Genomic DNA, 16,966 nt, shown 5'->3' with positions numbered 1-16,966 from the left:
ACTTAATGGTCAAATTAGACAATAATGATTCACTGTTGAATTTCAACAGTACCGGTCAATTAAACATTTTATCTGATATATATAAATCAATGATGTTTACTTGACATCCATTTATTGGTCCGTCCTTTGAGTAAATTCTCATTAATTTTTGATATTTTGTCTATGCTCTTTCTGTTTACTATTAACAACATCGCATCAATCTTCCGGCGAAAATATACAGTGAGCGTTTAAGCATATCTTTTTTTTTTAAAAGAAAATACTCCGAAATGTTAAAACTAATATGGATCATTTTTGCTTTATGTATGCCATGTTTACCTATGACCTCTGTAAAATTTGTAGACTATTACAAAGAAGTTCTTTTTGCTGATATTGTTTGTTTGTCGTCTGCTACAAAATTAAGGGGAACATTTTATAGTTTAAAACAGTGTGCTTTAAAATGTGTTCGTACGGCTGGATGCTTAAGTTTTTTCTACGATGGCGCCAATTTAGCGTGTTACAGTGTCAACAAGGTTTTAACGTCGAGATCTGGTTGCGAGTCGAAAACTGGAGCAATGTACTATATCAGACAAGGTAATAATCATAAGTATTTTTGTATTTAACGTCAAACCGACAAAATTGTAGATAATACAGCGGCTTTTCATCTTTTGATGATAGATGAATATCCCAGGTGCCCCTCCGCGTATTATCGGACACATGCGTAGAACCAGCAACCAGCTGGATGGCTTCCCAACGTGCAGAATTATTATAGATCTAGTTAAACAACGTGTCTTTTTGTAGAAATATAATTGTTTACCCGTTCAAAATTCATATATTTCTATAAATAAATAAATCGTGCGATTGATGCATGTTTGAATCGCAATTTTACTGTATATTTTAAAACAACTCCGGAATTACCAGGTGCCATTTGATTACTTAAGTGAAATTTAACAATGTTGTTAGATAAAACCACAGCTTTTGTCTAATATATGAGCCGTGCCATGGGAAAGCCAACATAGTGGGTGTGCGACCAGCATGGATCCAGACCAGCCTGCGCATCCGCGCAGTCTGGTCTGGCTCCATGCTGTTCGCTTTTAAAGCCTATTGGAATTGGAGAAACTGTTAGCGAACAGCATGGATCCTGACCAGACTGCGCGGATGCGCAGGCTGGTCTGGATCCATGTTGGTCGCACACCCACTATGTTGGTTTTCCCATGGCACGGCTCAATTATGTGCTTTACCATGTTTACCATACTGAGAAGATCAAAGGAAAATTGCTGCACCATGCAAATTTCTTTTTATTATTGCATGTAGCTGAAATATTTTTAACTCCCATAGAATTTTTAAGCAACTTGTTTTAAGGTATAAAACATGGAGAGGGTTCAATATTTTATATTTATTCTATACCTATTTTATCTATCCAATCGCGAACGTTCATTTGCAACACGTGACCGTACAATATATTACGGTATTTGGATGCACGTGCGTACAAAAATCCTGTATTTTCTGTATTTGGACGCACGCGCGTACAAAAATCCTGTATTTTCTGTATTTGGACGCACGTGCGTACAAAAAATCCTGTATTTTCTGTATTTGGATGGTTCAACAGTCCCATGTTAAACACACGATAAAGCCCGAAACGCGTGAAAATGATCCGAATGTAATTCGGATGAAGTATGCGCTCTATATACAGAGTTTTTGTTTACAACACACAAAAACGATTCAAGGGATAACAATGCTATCTGATTTAGATATTGAAACGTTCTTTAATAATCAAAAACTTAAAAATACTGTAAAAAGGATTATCAGATGTTGGAATATTTGAAAAGTCGCTAAAAGAAGCCGTTCCGGACGAAACCTAGAAATTGGTATCAGCCCTGACTGTCTGAATAGCTACCCCAGCAGTTTTTATTTAACGGTTAAGAAACAAAATGGAGAAGATTATGAATGGCAGCGGACGGGCGGTCAGCATCCAAAACATGTCTGCTCTATAATTCAGTTATCGTCGGATCTTCACCAAACTTGCTGACAATGTTTGTGGGCATTACATCTCGGTCAATTTCGATAACAGCCAAATTGTACCGGGCACTCTTTGATTATAGTCCTTGAATTACTCGAAAAACGGGGAATTTAGCCTTGTCCGCTCTTTTAAGTCGAACAGTTTTCATCCGATCTTCACCAAACTGGCTGACAACGTTTGTGGGTATAATATCTCAGCCAAGTATTATTACCACCCAAATCGCCAAATGGCTGTTGTAGGGAGGTTGCACCATATACTTTTTTTAATGATGATACGCAGAAAAAACAACATTCAATGAACACGTATATTACGTATGAAGTGAAATAAATATAGAATAAAAAGGTTATTAAGGTCTAACATTGTTCTTCATAATATATATTTGCACTCATACCAAGCTGGGAAAAGCTAGAAAAGGCAGGAATACAATATTTAGTGAAACATTTTTAATTTAAACTATTATTATAGTAAGATAAAATAGATAAAGAATAAAAAGGTTATTTAACATTGTACTGTACAATACGAGATATATTTGGACTCGTACCCAGCTGAGAAGACCATATTGAACTCGCCTAACGGCTCGTCCAATATGGTTTTCTCAGCTGGGTACTCGTCCAAATATATCTCCGTATTGTACAGAACAATGTTAAATAACCTAATAATATTGCACAAACAGCGCCGTTGCATTTTTGAACCAATACCGTGTTAAGCATCAGGTTTTCGTCATGCATTTACAGTATGTGCATACTCATATTACTGTTATTGTTCATACATTATGACTGACACGTCAGACAATTTATATATCTAAAAAAATAAAAAAGCTAAAAATATTTACGGTAACAAAGTATTTACATTTTGGGCTTGAATAAATATGGCATGTCAAACGTTGCTAAATTATATATGTATGTTATTATTATTGTATGTTTGTTATTGTTATTCAGTGTCGTGTCATTCATATTCTAAAAGTTGCTATTGTTATTGTATATGTCGTTATTTTTATGGTATGTTCGACATTCTTATAGTAAAAGTCATTATTGTTATTCTATGTTTCGTTATAGTTATTTTATCTTTGATATTGTTATTCAACGTCATGTCATTCATATTATAAGTCTTACCATTGTTATTGTATATGTCGTTATTCTTATTGTATGTTCGATATTCTTATGGTAAAAGTCATTATTGTTATTCTATATTTCGTTATTCTTATTGTATCTTTGATATTGTTATTCAATGTGGTGTCATTCATATTCTAAGTGTTACCATTGTTATTCTATATGTCGTTATTCTTATTGTATGTTCGATATTCTTATTGTAAAAGACGTTATTGTTGTTGTATATTCATTATTGAATTTGTAAGCTTGATATTCTTATTGTATGTGCGATTTCCCGCGATATAAATAGCACAGCGACGCTATACAAATACAATCACATAACATAGAATAAGAATGACACATTTTGTAAATAGAATCGTCAGATATTGAACAACAATTATGACGTTTACCATAAGAATATCGAACATACAATAAGAATAACGACAGATACAATAACAATGGTAAGACTTAGAATATGAATGACACGACATTGAATAACAATATCAAAGATACAATAAGAATTACGAAATATGGAATAACAATAATGACTTTTAGAATATGAATGACAAGACATTGAATTACAATAACAAACATACATATATAATTTAGCAACGTTTGACATGCCATAAATAAAGAGGTATTGATGTTGTATCAATTGTTGATATATCAATAGGTCATATATACATGACACTTATCTCGTTATCTGTTGTTCCGTTCAATGGTTTCCGTGAAAATGTGCTATCAGATCATATCCACTAGCAACGAAAGGTAGTTTAATTTGTCGGCGCTTTGTCTGAATGGCTATTAACATTGTAGTCTCCAACCCGAAGGCGCATTTGTTCTATTGCTGTCATAGGAATGAAACTTATTTGTAGAACCCGCACATTTGTGAAGTACAGAGTAGTCGAGTAATTGTTTACAAAGGATTCTACCGGTTTGATAAGCATAATTTGCAAAAAGCGTGCAGTCCCAGTTGCATTATTTTCACCGGCGAACATCCCTTATACACTTAAGAAATCACCAACGCAATACTGCATTTCTTGTCACAGAAAACCAACATAGTGGCTTTGCGACCAGCATGCATCCGCGCAGTCTGGTCAGGATCCATGCTGTTCGCTAACAGTTTCTCTAATTCCAATAGGCTTTGAAAGCGAACAGCATGGATCCTGACCAGATTGTGCGGATGCGCAGGCTGGTCTGGATCCATGCTGGTCGCAAAGCCACTATGTTGGTTTTCTCATGGCGCGGCTCAATTGGTTTCCAGTACACGACTCTTGAGATTCTAAATTTCTGTAGTATAGGCTAACTATGTTTGTGTAATGTAGTTGGGTGTTGTGGTGAGCTAAACTCTATTGTAGTTGATTGATTTCCACCGCTTGACTAAACAAATAGTGATAAAAGCAAGTGTGTGATATGATTTTGGTTCACAAAATGCCGTCTTTTTGCTGGTATATCTACCAAAAAGTGTCAGAAATACAGTATTAATTTAAGATTGCACTCCTGTAAAGCGTCATAGTGTTGTCAAGACGTACTTAGTAAGGTATTTCCGATGTAAACGACGCGCGGGAGACTGACAGTTGTAGTGATTTTATTGAAACTTCACATGGCTAAGAGGACATTGAGAGTAAGCATGCACAGTATGAAAGATTGTCTTTATTTTACTTCTTTATCTATACTACAATCCAACATTTTCAACACATTAAATCCCCACCAACGCCGAATATCTTTTTAAAGATATGGTTTGTTTCTTCTTACTTAGGGTACAATTTAGTATTTAATTTCTTATTACGAATTAAAAATAGTTAAAGTCGTAACATAATAGCATATTTCCATTTTGTTCATGTTTTTATTTGCCATTTACAATTATAGCTGATATCGACTGCTACGTGAATACACAAGAAGATATAAACAGAATAAATGTAGAACAGAGTGTTTCGGCGAGGGCTAATTGTGAGAATTACCAGTTTCATGTGTACACGGGAGGCAACAATGACGCATATCGTGGTTGCGGCGGCTGTCATTGCTGTAAATATAAAGGTAAAGAAGATATAATAGGAAATAACAGGCCATTGTATCTTTTACTACTGCATCTAAGCATTTGAGAAACTTTTGAAATGATGCTGAAACAGTATTAACCTTAAGCCTGCTGGTGGCAAGCGATTTTGCCTTTGCGACCAGTGCAGACCAAGATCAGCCCGCACGTCTGTACTGCTCACTATTCCGTCAGTAAATTTTAAATGAATACCTCTTTGAAAAATAAGTGGTACTGCCCAAATTGAATGATGGACCAGTCCATTTTAGAAATTTAGCAGGGTAAAGGTTAATCAAACGAATCCGGTACCAAAACAATCAGAAATCAGAAGACTTTAACTGCTAATTGCACTTTACCTGCAGTTCTATTCATGTATTTATCCACCCTGTGTGTTCTCACTGCTCTACTGAATGATGATTAATGTTGATATGTATTTAACATTTGGCAGTTTTAGCTTTATAACTCTATAAAAGGAAGAACTTTTCGAATATGTTTTGTACCATTGCCAGTTTACTGCACACATTTAAATCTGCAAGGATTTGACAAAGAAATAAATTTCATATACATGTAACACCTTTATCCTTGATTCGTAAGGGTGCAGAACTGGAGGTTCACGCAGTTACTTTGGTACCTGGAGTCAGACCAGGTACGGACGTCGGTGCCAGCGTTGGGATTCACAGACCCCGCATGCACACACTCGCAACAAACCGTCTTTATTCCCACAAGATACTAGCGTGTATGATGCACACAACTATTGCAGGGATCCCGATTACGAAGGTACTTTTACTTGTATCAAGGGCAGGTTTATGAAACTAAAGGAACGTAGTGTTTGTACTAATTAACAAAAAAGAAGGTAGTTTCACTTCTATCTAGTGCAGGCTTATTGCTATCTGTTTATTAAACTGAAAGGACTTTGTAGAGTTTGTACTAATCTACAGATAAAAAAGAAAGTAGTTTTACTTCTATCAAGTGCAAGCTTACTGCTATCTGTTTATTAAACTGAAAGGACGTTGTAGTGTTTGTTCTAATCTACAGATAAAAAAGAAAGTAGTTTAACTTCTATCAAGTGCAGGTTTTCTGCTATCTGTTTATTAAACTGAAAGGCCGTTGTAGTGTTTATACTAATCTACAGATAAAAAAGAAGGTAATTTCACTTCTATCTAGTGCAGGCTTATTGCTATCTGTTTATTAAACTAAAAGGACGTTGTAGAGTTTGTACTAATTTACAGATAAAAAAGAAAGTAGTTTAACTTCTATCAAGTGCAAACTTACTGCTATCTGTTTAAGAAACTGAAGGGACGTAGTGTTTGTACTAATTTACAGATAAAAAAGAAGGTAGTTTCACTTCTATCAAGTGCAGGCTTACTGCGAAACTGAAAGGACGTTGTAGTGTTTGTACTAATCTACAGATAAAAAAGAAAGTAGTTTTACTGCTATCAAGTGCAGGCTTACTGCTATCTATTTATGAAACTGAAAGGACATTGTAGTGTTTGTAATAATTAACAGATAAAAAAGAAGGTAGTTTTCACTTCTATCAAATGCAGGCTTATTGCTATCTGTTTATTAAACTGAAAGGACGTTGTAGTGTTTGTACTTATCTACAGATAAAAAAGAAAGTAGTTTTACTTCTATCAAGTGCAGGCTTACTGCTATCAATTTATGAAACTGAAAGGGCGTTGTAGTGTTTGTACTAATTAACAGATAAAAAAGAAGGTAATTTCACTTCTATCTAGTGCAGGCTTATTGCTATCTGTTTATTAAACTGAACGGACGTTGTAGTGTTTGTACTAATTAACAGATAAAAAAGAAAGTAGTTTAACTTCTATCAAGTGCAGGCTTACTGCTATCTGTTTAAGAAACTGAAGGGACGTAGTGTTTGTACTAATTTACAGATAAAAAAGAAGGTAGTTTCACTTCTATCAAGTGCAGGCTTACTGCGAAATTGAAAGGACGTTGTAGTGTTTTACTAATATTCAGATAAAAAAGAAGGTAGTTTCACTTCTATCAAGTGCAGGCTTACTGCGAAACTGAAAGGACGTTGTAGTGTTTTACTAATCTACAGATAGAAAAGAAAGTAGTTTTACTGCTATCAAGTGCAGGCTTACTGCTATCTATTTATGAAACTGAAAGGACATTGTAGTGTTTGTAATAATTAACAGATAAAAAAGAAGGTAGTTTTCACTTCTATCAAGTGCAGGCTTATTGCTATCTGTTTATTAAACTGAAAGGCCGTTGTAGTGTTTGTACTTATCTACAGATAAAAAAGAAAGTAGTTTAACTTCTATCAAGTGCAGGCTTACTGCTATCTATTTATGAAACTGAAAGGGCGTTGTAGTGTTTGTACTAATTAACAGATTAAAAAAGAAGGTAATTTCACTTCTATCTAGTGCAGGCTTATTGCTATCTGTTTATTAAACTGAACGGACGTTGTAGTGTTTGTACTAATTAACAGATAAAAAAGAAAGTAGTTTAACTTCTATCAAGTGCAGGCTTACTGCTATTTGTTTAAGAAACTGAAGGGACGTAGTGTTTGTACTAATTTACAGATAAAGAAGAAGGTAGTTTCACTTCTATCAAGTGCAGGCTTACTGCGAAACTGAAAGGACGTTGTAGTGTTTTACTAATCTACAGATAAAAAAGAAGGTCAATTCACTTCTATCAAGTGCAGGCTTACTGCTATCTGTTTATTAAACTGAAAGGACGTTGTAGTGTTTGTAATAATCTACAGATAAAAAAGAAAGTAGTTTTACTTCTATCAAGTGCAGGCTTACTGCTATCTGTTTATGAAACTGAAGGGACGTTGTAGTTTTTGTACTAATTAACAGATAAAAAGAAAGTAGTTTTACTTCTATCAAGTGCAGGCTTGTTGCTATCTATTTATGAAACTGAAGGGACGTAGTGTTTGTACTAATCTACAGATAAAAAAGATGGTAGTTTCACTTCTATCAAGTGCAGGCTTACTGCTATCTGTTTATTAAACTGAAAGGACGTTGTAGTGTTTGTAATAATCTACAGATAAAAAGAAAGTAGTTTTACTTCTATCAAGTGCAGGCTTACTGCTATCTGTTTATGAAAATGAAGGGACGTTGTAGTTTTTGTACTAATTAACAAATAAAAATAAAGTAGTTTTACTTCTATCAAGTGCAGGCTTAGTGCTATATGTTGAAGACACAGAAGGGACGTTGTAGTGTTTGTACTCATCTACAGATAAAAAGAAAGTAGTTTCACTTCTATCAAGTGCATGCTTACTGCTATTCGTTTAAGAAACTGAAGGGAAGTTGTAGTGTTTTTACTAATCTACAGATAAAAAAAGTAGTTTTACTTCTATCAAGTGCAGGCTTACTGCTATCTGTTTATGAAACTGAATGGACGTTGTAGTGTTTGTACTAATCTACAGATAAAAAAGAAAGTAGTTTTACTTCTATCAAGTGCAGGCTTTCTGCTATCTGTTAAAGAAACTGAAGGGACATTGTAGTGTTTGTACTAATCTACAGATAAAAGGGCAGTTTTACTTCTATCAAGTGCAGGCTTACTGCTGTCTGTTTATGAAACTGAAGGGACGATGTAGTGTTTGTACTAATCTACAGATAAAAGGGTAGTTTGACTTCTTTCAAGTGCAGGCTTACTGCTACCTGTTTATGAAACTGAAGGAAAGTAGTGTTTGTACTAGTTTACAGATAAAAACGAAGGTAGTTTTACTTTTATCAAGTGCAGGCTTACTGCTATTAGTATCTGTTTATAAAACTGAAGGGACGTTGTAGTGTTTGTACTAATTTGCAGATACAAAAGGTAGTTTCACTTCTATCAAGTGCAGGCCTACTGCTTATGAAAGTGAAAGGACGTTGTAGTGTTTGTACTAATCTATAGATAAAAAAGAAGATAGTTTTACTTCTACCAAGTGCAGGCTTACTGCTATCTGTTTATGAAACTGAACGGACATTGTAGTGTGTGTACTAATCTACAGATAAAAGAGAAGGTAGTTTTACTTCTACCAAGTGCAGGCTTACTGCTATCTGTTTAAGAAACTGTATGGACATTAGGGGTGTTTGTACCAATGGGCTTTATTTGTATCAGCCTTCAGTGTTTTTTCCTCTTTTTTTTTTTTTTGTTGTTGTTTATTAATCATCATCGTTGGTAGTTTCTCTAATAACAAAGGACAAACGAATTTGTAATTTATTGTTTTAAGAACCCAAATAAATAATTCCTTCAAATATTGATTTGAATGCTTGTCGTGTTGATATTGTGCTCTTCGTAGAGGAAGTTGTATTAAATGGTGTCGTGAAAATGCTGATCCTAATGCAATAAAAGCTTGGAAACGAACTATTTTAGCATTGTCGATTCTCGTAATTTTCTTTTATAAACCTAGTGAAGACCTACCCCCATTCCCATCCCTTAGCATACGTATACTTTCCAGGTATGTTTCGGATCTGGCAGTTATTATAACACTTCCACTCATGTAGATGGGACGTATCTCACGGGAAATATTTTGCAAATGCATTGAGTACAATTTACATTATATAAATGTCTTCTTTTTTTTAAATATATGTACACCAAAGCATTTTTGTGAAATTAACCGGATTAATGTCTCCAGTTGTGTTTTAGCCACTGACTGCTCCCATTGCGTACCTTATGTTCTATTAAGTCTCCATAATATGTATGGATCGTTTTGTTGTTGTTTTTTGTTTGTTTTTGCTTTCTTTTGTTTTTTTGTTTTTGTTTTGTTAAACTGATTGATGAATATTAATGCATAAGTCCGGACACGTACATGATACAGATTCGATCGTAGCTTTTCACGTGTGATGAAGATTTTTGTTTCCTCCCATTACTGTTTGTTTTAAAAATTACAATACATATTTTTCTTTGATGTTTTATAGGTGTAAAATGAAATATAATATTTGCACAGTGCTTTTTGCTTGTACATATTTCATAGTGCAAATGTTAATATAGCTTTTTTTCTAAGTTGCATTGCCTGATTTCCTATTCACATTCAACATTCAAGGACCGCATTAATTCATATTAATTGATATTCTAATTGACCTTAGATACATGTAAGAAATTCGTCTATATATAAACCGTCAACTTGTTTAGAAAAAATAAATTATATACATATTATGTTACAGGAAGTCCTTGGTGCTACACTGAAGATCCGAGTGTGCGGTGGGAGTATTGCATTGTTCCAGAATGTTAACCAGCTGTTCGATGAATGTATGAGCTTCTAAAAACAACCTACGCTTGAACATTATACTAGAAGACAATGAATGATTTAAAACTATAATGTATTTTGGCTTACATGAGGTCTGAACAGTAAAAGTTTTATATTCAATTTCTTTATAAATTTCAATTCAGAGAACCTATTTATAACATCATTATACTTGTTGACTAATGTACCTGTAAAGGATGTTTTAAACCTGCATTTCTTTTTTTTCTTTATTTAGAAAAATTCAATTCAAATGTTACAAACAAGCCCTATGGCTTTTTCAATACTACACTAACAATCACCACTTACTACAAAGTATATCTTCTGACAAGAAAGCGTTAAAATCGATCTATAGAAATAGCTATGATACATTAATAACAATTTAACAATTTCATGTAGATATTACTGTTCGATTACACTACCGATAATAAAAAAGTTGTTATTTTACCCCACTTTTATACATTTCCAGTCAATTATCTACATTTCAGTTCTAAGTTAATCTAATTCTGAATGTTGCATATGCATAATCATTTTTATTATGAGTTCTAATAATGTTTAAAATGTTTTTCAAAAACACCAGCTACTAGAGAACAACATGACCAACTTATCCACAAGATATATAATTATTCATGTAAAAACATTCTTCTCCACACTATTAACTTTGTTCTTGAATAGGAATTCAAATTAAAGAATTAAATATCGAACAAGGCGTCAGTATACCACTTTCACTGGCTTAGAAGATCTACAAGAGTCCATCCCTGTTGTTTATCTTCTCTACATGTTTTATCAATTATTGCCGCAATACCGGGTAGCAAGTTTAAAGCTTGCCTTAAGTCCATGTAAAGATGGTATAACATCCCTTCTTTTACAGAGAAATATGTATCTTTTAATTTCTAAGCACAACACATTATAATTATATGCAGTTTTTCCTGGATAACCCAAGATAAAAGATTTACAATTAGTAAAACACATATTATCATAAGTTTTGGCAAGTTTTTCAATTTCTGTGATCAAGTGTTTTACATGACCACATTCCCAAAATAAATGAACTAAAGTTTCTTTTTCACTTTTACAAAATGTGCAATATTCAGTTATACTCTTGTTCATTTTGAATAACAAAACATTTGTACCTAATATTCTATGAGAAATTCTAGTTTGTAGCCACTGTAAATCCGTATCCTTACATGTCATATAACCCAGCTATATATGTGTTTCCATTCAGCAGTATCAATATCAAAGATATTACACCATTTTTCTTGAGACGTTGGATTGTCAGAGTTTTTTATAAAAATTCTGTACATTTGTTTTATTCCTTTATCTGTACTTAAAATAGGCTTCATAAAAAAAGTATGAATGGGAATACATGGTCCATATCCGACATTTTATCAAGTAAACGAATAGATTTAAAAGCTTGTAAGATTGCTCTTTTAATTCCTTCATATGTAAGAAAATTTATTTTCAAATCTGAAGTTCTCTCTAGGTCTTGTTGGTCAATAAACATCCCATTTTTGTTAATAATATCTTTCACATATCTAATACCTTTATCATACCATAACTTAAAGAATATAGGTTTTCTATCAATAAGATAAAGTGATTATAGTATAATGGCATTTCAAGAAAATTATCCACCGTAACTATCTCAGATTTTTCAATCAATTCAGAAAACGCACGCAATACATCTTTCCAAAAGCAATTTTTAACATTGTTGACCATTATGTCTATGTATCCCTTTCCACAATCGCATAGGTTAGTTAACCTGCATTTCTAACTTTACAAACTGATTCAAGTCTCACAGTTTTCTCGGTTTGTGGCACTTGAGGCTTGTGGATTTTGATTAAATTTCATAGCACCCTTAAGGTGTTGGGGAGTGTGAGATAACGCAATTATCTGAACAATCTAAAAATGTGCAATTTATAGCCAGATTCTACACGTATTTAATATAACGTCTGTAGAACAAGGTTCCTAGAAAACAGGTCCCTGTGTCACTTGTCCGTTTATTGGTATACTTTGATTCACAGCTTCACCCTGAAGGATTGGCCTTTCCAACCAAAATATTAACTTTTTGACCCCCTGGAAGGTTTACCATATCAACCAAAGCATGAAGTCTTATTCTCTGAAGGAATGGCCTTACAAAAAGTATTAAGCATTAACTTTTTCCATATGGATTAATATTACCAATTAAAGCATCAACATTTAAACCATTGAAGGACTGACCTTGCCACCAACAGTATTAACTTTTAAACCTTCGAAGAATTGACCTTACCAACCAAAGTGTTAACTTTTTAGAACAAGGAATGATATTACCAACCAACGCATTAACACTTCAATCCCTGATGGGCTGACCTTACCACTCAAAGCATTAACTATTTAACCATCGAAGGACTGACCTTATTAACCAAAGTGTTAACTTTTTAACACAAAACGTAACATTACTAACCAAATTATTAACTTTTTAACCTTCGAAGAATTGACCTTTCCACCCAATGCATTAACGTTTAAACCCTCCAAGGACTGGCCTTACCAACCAAGGCGTTAACTTCTAAACCTTCGCAGAATTGACCTTATCAACCAATGCATTAACTTTTAAACCTTCCAAGGATTGGCCTTCGTTAACTTTTAAACCTTCGAGAGTTGGCCTACAAACCAAAGCATTAAGTTTTAAATGCTGATCTACGGCTGAGGATATATTTAGAATACGTGTTTTAGATCTATGTGTCTGCTGTTTGCAAAGGTTTTGTGTTATTGAGGTAGCTTACTATAGTGATTAAACATCTACCTTGGAGTGATCGAGTGGAAAGACCTCTATGGAGTTGTAAATTTCCCCTTGTGAGGTATGTCATACTTTACTCGTCAGTCTTTTAAGTCGTAAATCATCTTCAGCTGGTATCTACATATCACGCCACATATTATTAACTGGCTGGTAGATGATCTGGTATAGCATGGCGGCTTTACACTCTCGTCTCTGTGCATGGAGTTCCTCCAAGTCTAAGTCTTGAAGCACAGCAGAGACACTGCTACTTTCCCTGCTATATCTGTGACAGAATCTAGCAATCTTGTACCTTATTGATGTTGTTAGTCTTGTTGATCGTGTCCTAGACAGTGGCTGCATACGCCAGATGGGGAGGAACCAGTAATTTGATGCATGTTAACTTGATGCCCCTTGGATAGGAAAACAGATTTCTTCACAGAAATGCTGTTGTATTGTTTGTCTTTTCCGTCATATTATTGTTCATATGAATGTTGAAGTTCAGGATGGTTCTGTATAGGAAGGTAACTTGTAAATGCATCCTTATATTCTAGCCGACCACGTTACTTGAACTGAGCCTTCTCCGGATCATTGATGTATTGACTTTGTCAGTAGGTATTACACATTATACTGAACATATAACTTGGATCTAATCTTTAATATTTGCCCCTTTTAGCAGCAAGCGAACGGCAAGCTTGTCGAAATTGCAACAATGAATTACAAGTCTCGGTGGGACTTCAGTCGTTAGGAAATCACAGTTACAAACTAAATACCTCCCTGCATCACACACATTTATTAGCATTTCTCCCAACAGTATGACTTATTTGTGACCTTGATTTTTTGACCTACCGAAGTTCATATGCTCTACACTTTCACTACCTATAATACAAAATTTGAAGTCAGTACCTTGAATTGTCATTAACGCTCCTTAAACGAAATATGACGGACAGGGTTGACGTTGCTGTGACCTTGATTTTTGACCTCCCATCATGCGCTTTGCAGATTGTCTCATCAAACACTATCTATGTGCCAAGTTTAAGTCACTACCTTTAATAGTTGCATTTGTATTAAGTTTTGACGCATACACGAAATATGACGGGCACATTTTCCCTTACAACTCAAATTGTGACCTTGACCTTTGAACTACCGATCGCTTTTTGCGCATTGCACATCGTCTGATCGCCACCTATTAATGGATCGCGATAATTTTATTTTAACGGTACTTGGTAAAATCCCAAAACAGGTAAAGCAGGTGTATTGTTAATTTGTATATTGTAGTATTCTTAAATCCGTCATTCCATAACAGATTTGTAGTCAAGTGGCTAGTGTGTTGAATCTCTATTCTTTTTATGTTTGTATGGTGTAGGTTCCAGTCCTCCTTTTTTAAAATGATTTTACTAATTCTATTTTTGCAGGTCTATTTTATATTATCTTTTGTATTTATTTTTTCTTTCATTCTTGCAAAAGTTTTCTTTATTCATTTTGCAATTTTAATAGATTTAATATCGATTCTAATTACGAGATCCTCTGAAAAATATCAATAAGTACTTTAGTATAAGTGCATGATGTAAATAGTTTTACCCGTATTCTTCTCCAGGTAAAAACATGTTAGAAAATTAAAAAAAAATGCTCGTCCTGTATTCGAACCAGCACCGTAAGCTTACAAATCATACGTGTTTACCACTAGACCACGCCGCTACTTACATCGGTTTTGTGATATAAGATATTTGTCAAATAATGTGTCCACCTGATTCCCTATTTCATTGTTATGAGTTGATCCGGAATTAGTAAATAAAGGCCACAGTTATCGCGTTTTGTTAATACCTATATCCTAAGTTTAAAGTCAATATCTTGAATGGTAATCAAGTTAAATACAGGATGGACTCACGCACGCGCCGTCGCATACATCCCGATTTTCCGAGACGGCAAGTGTTTTTTTTTATATATTTTTGTTGGGTTAAACGTCACACGGACACAGTTATAGGTCAAATGGCGACTTTCAAACTTTTTGGTGGTGGAACCACCAACCTTTCATAAGCCAGCTGGATGGCTTCCCCATATAAAAAATTCTACGCCCAAAGTAAGGCTTGAACCCACATCGGTGAAGGACAAGTGATTTGAAGTCAGTGACTTTAACCACTCGTCTGCGGAGGTCCCTAGAATAAAGTGACGACTCTGGGTTCATTTATGCTAACAGTGGGGTAATGTACTTTATGGTACTCATGGATAAAGACAAATGATATAGAAGACATTATACCATTCTAAAACGAAAGTACAATGTACCAAGATAACCACAAGTCGCTCAACTGACTACGACCGTTTGACTTTTAATACATGTTTCAAGTATGGCTAGTTTTGTTTTATATATAAAAGCAGAAACTAAGCAAAACAAGAGGGCCAAGATGGCCCTAGGTCAGTCACCTGAGTAACACACCATAACAGTGTAAACATGTTTTACCTAGTGATTTCATGGAGACAAATATTCTGACCAATTTTCATTAAGATTGGACCAAAAACGTGGCCTCGTAAGTGTAAACAAGCATTTTCTTTGATTTGACCTAGTGACCTAGTTCTTTACCCCACATGACCCAGATTCGAACTTGTCCATTTTGACAAAGTTTCGGGAAGATTGGAGCAAAATAGTGGCCTCTAGTGTATACAAGCTTTCCTAGTGACCTAGTTTTTGACCCCACGTGACCCAGATTTGAAATAATCCAAGACTTCATGATAAACATTCTGACCAAGTTTTATGAAGATAGAATCAAACAAGTACCCCCTAGGGTGTAAACAAGCTTATTCTTTGATTTGACCTGGTGACCTAATTTTTGACCCATGACCCAGATAAAAACTCCTCCGAGATTTCATGCAGACAAACATTCTGACCAAGTTTCATGCACATCAAATGAAAAATGCATCCCCTATTGCAAGCACAAGGATTTTAACAGGTGACCTAGTTTTTGACCCTCGAACTTGGGCTGAAGATCATCATTTTGACTAAGTTTCATGATGATTGGGTCATAGACGTGGCCTCTGGACTGTTATCAAGCTTTTCCTTTGATTTGACCGGATGACCTAGTTTTTGACACCACATGACCCAGATTCGAACTTGACCTAAAGGTCATCATTTGTCTATTTGGGTTTTACGGCGCACCAACACAGTATAGGTTATATGGCGCCAAACAGGACTGTAAATTTGGTTTCACATCTGATTTACATCGAAATAAAAACACGAGGTATAAAATCAAAACCTGTATACCTGCTGGAATCACAGAGTTACAGCAAAACCAAGTGTTAAGACCCTATTAGTCGCCTCTTACGATCATGCAAGGGTAAGGCAGTGGTTCCATTTCTTTTCATACACAGATTGTCCCAGAACCACAGGTCATCAAGACAAACATTCTGACCAATTTTTATGAGTTTCAAACTTAAACTGTGGACTATAGTGTGAACAAGATTTTCCTTTGATCTGACATAGTGACCTAGTTTTTGACCACACATGATCCTATTTCTACTCTGGCCAAGAGATCATTAAGACAAACATTCTGACCAAGTTTCATAAAGATTGTGTCACAAATGTGGCCTCTAGAATGTTCATAAGCTTTTCCTTTGACTTGACTGGGTGACCTAGTTGTTGACCCTACATGACCCAGATTTGAACTTGACCTAGAGGTCATCAAGACAAGCATTCTGACCAATTATCACGAGTTTGAAACTTAAATTGTGATCTCTAGAGTGTTAACAAGATTTTCCTTTGATCCGGCCTACTGACTTAGTTATTGATCCCACATGACCCAGATTAGGACTTGAACTAGAGATCATCAAGACAAACATTCTGACCAAGTTTCATAAATATTGGGTCACAACTGCAGCCTCTAGTGTGTCCACAAGGCAAATGTTGACGCACAAC

At 34.8% G+C, this 16,966-nt stretch overlaps 1 protein-coding gene across 1 annotated transcript; it reads left to right on the top strand.

The window, feature by feature from the left end:
* The first annotated feature begins 4,959 nt into the window (after nt 1-4,959).
* Nucleotides 4,960-11,099, top strand: LOC123562941 (uncharacterized). Its single transcript, XM_045355518.2, has 3 exons — nt 4,960-5,121; nt 5,711-5,893; nt 10,237-11,099. The coding sequence occupies exons 1-3, from the start codon at nt 5,053-5,055 to the stop codon at nt 10,333-10,335; spliced, it is 351 nt and encodes a 116-aa protein (XP_045211453.2). The 5' UTR covers nt 4,960-5,052; the 3' UTR covers nt 10,336-11,099.
* The last annotated feature ends 5,867 nt before the right edge of the window (nt 11,100-16,966 follow it).

This window comes from Mercenaria mercenaria, chromosome 2 (genome assembly GCF_021730395.1).
Source record: "Mercenaria mercenaria strain notata chromosome 2, MADL_Memer_1, whole genome shotgun sequence".
Taxonomy (NCBI): domain Eukaryota; kingdom Metazoa; phylum Mollusca; class Bivalvia; order Venerida; family Veneridae; genus Mercenaria; species Mercenaria mercenaria.
This window is presented reverse-complemented; position numbering and strand designations above follow the sequence as displayed.

Coding starts and splice junctions, on each gene's coding strand:
- LOC123562941 (XM_045355518.2), top strand. CDS start 5,053: ATGTGTACACGGGAGGCAACAATGACGCATATCGTGGTTGCGGCGGCT. Junction 5,122..5,710: donor TCATTGCTGTAAATATAAAG/GTAAAGAAGATA, acceptor TTGATTCGTAAG/GGTGCAGAACTGGAGGTTCA. Junction 5,894..10,236: donor CAGGGATCCCGATTACGAAG/GTACTTTTACTT, acceptor ATTATGTTACAG/GAAGTCCTTGGTGCTACACT.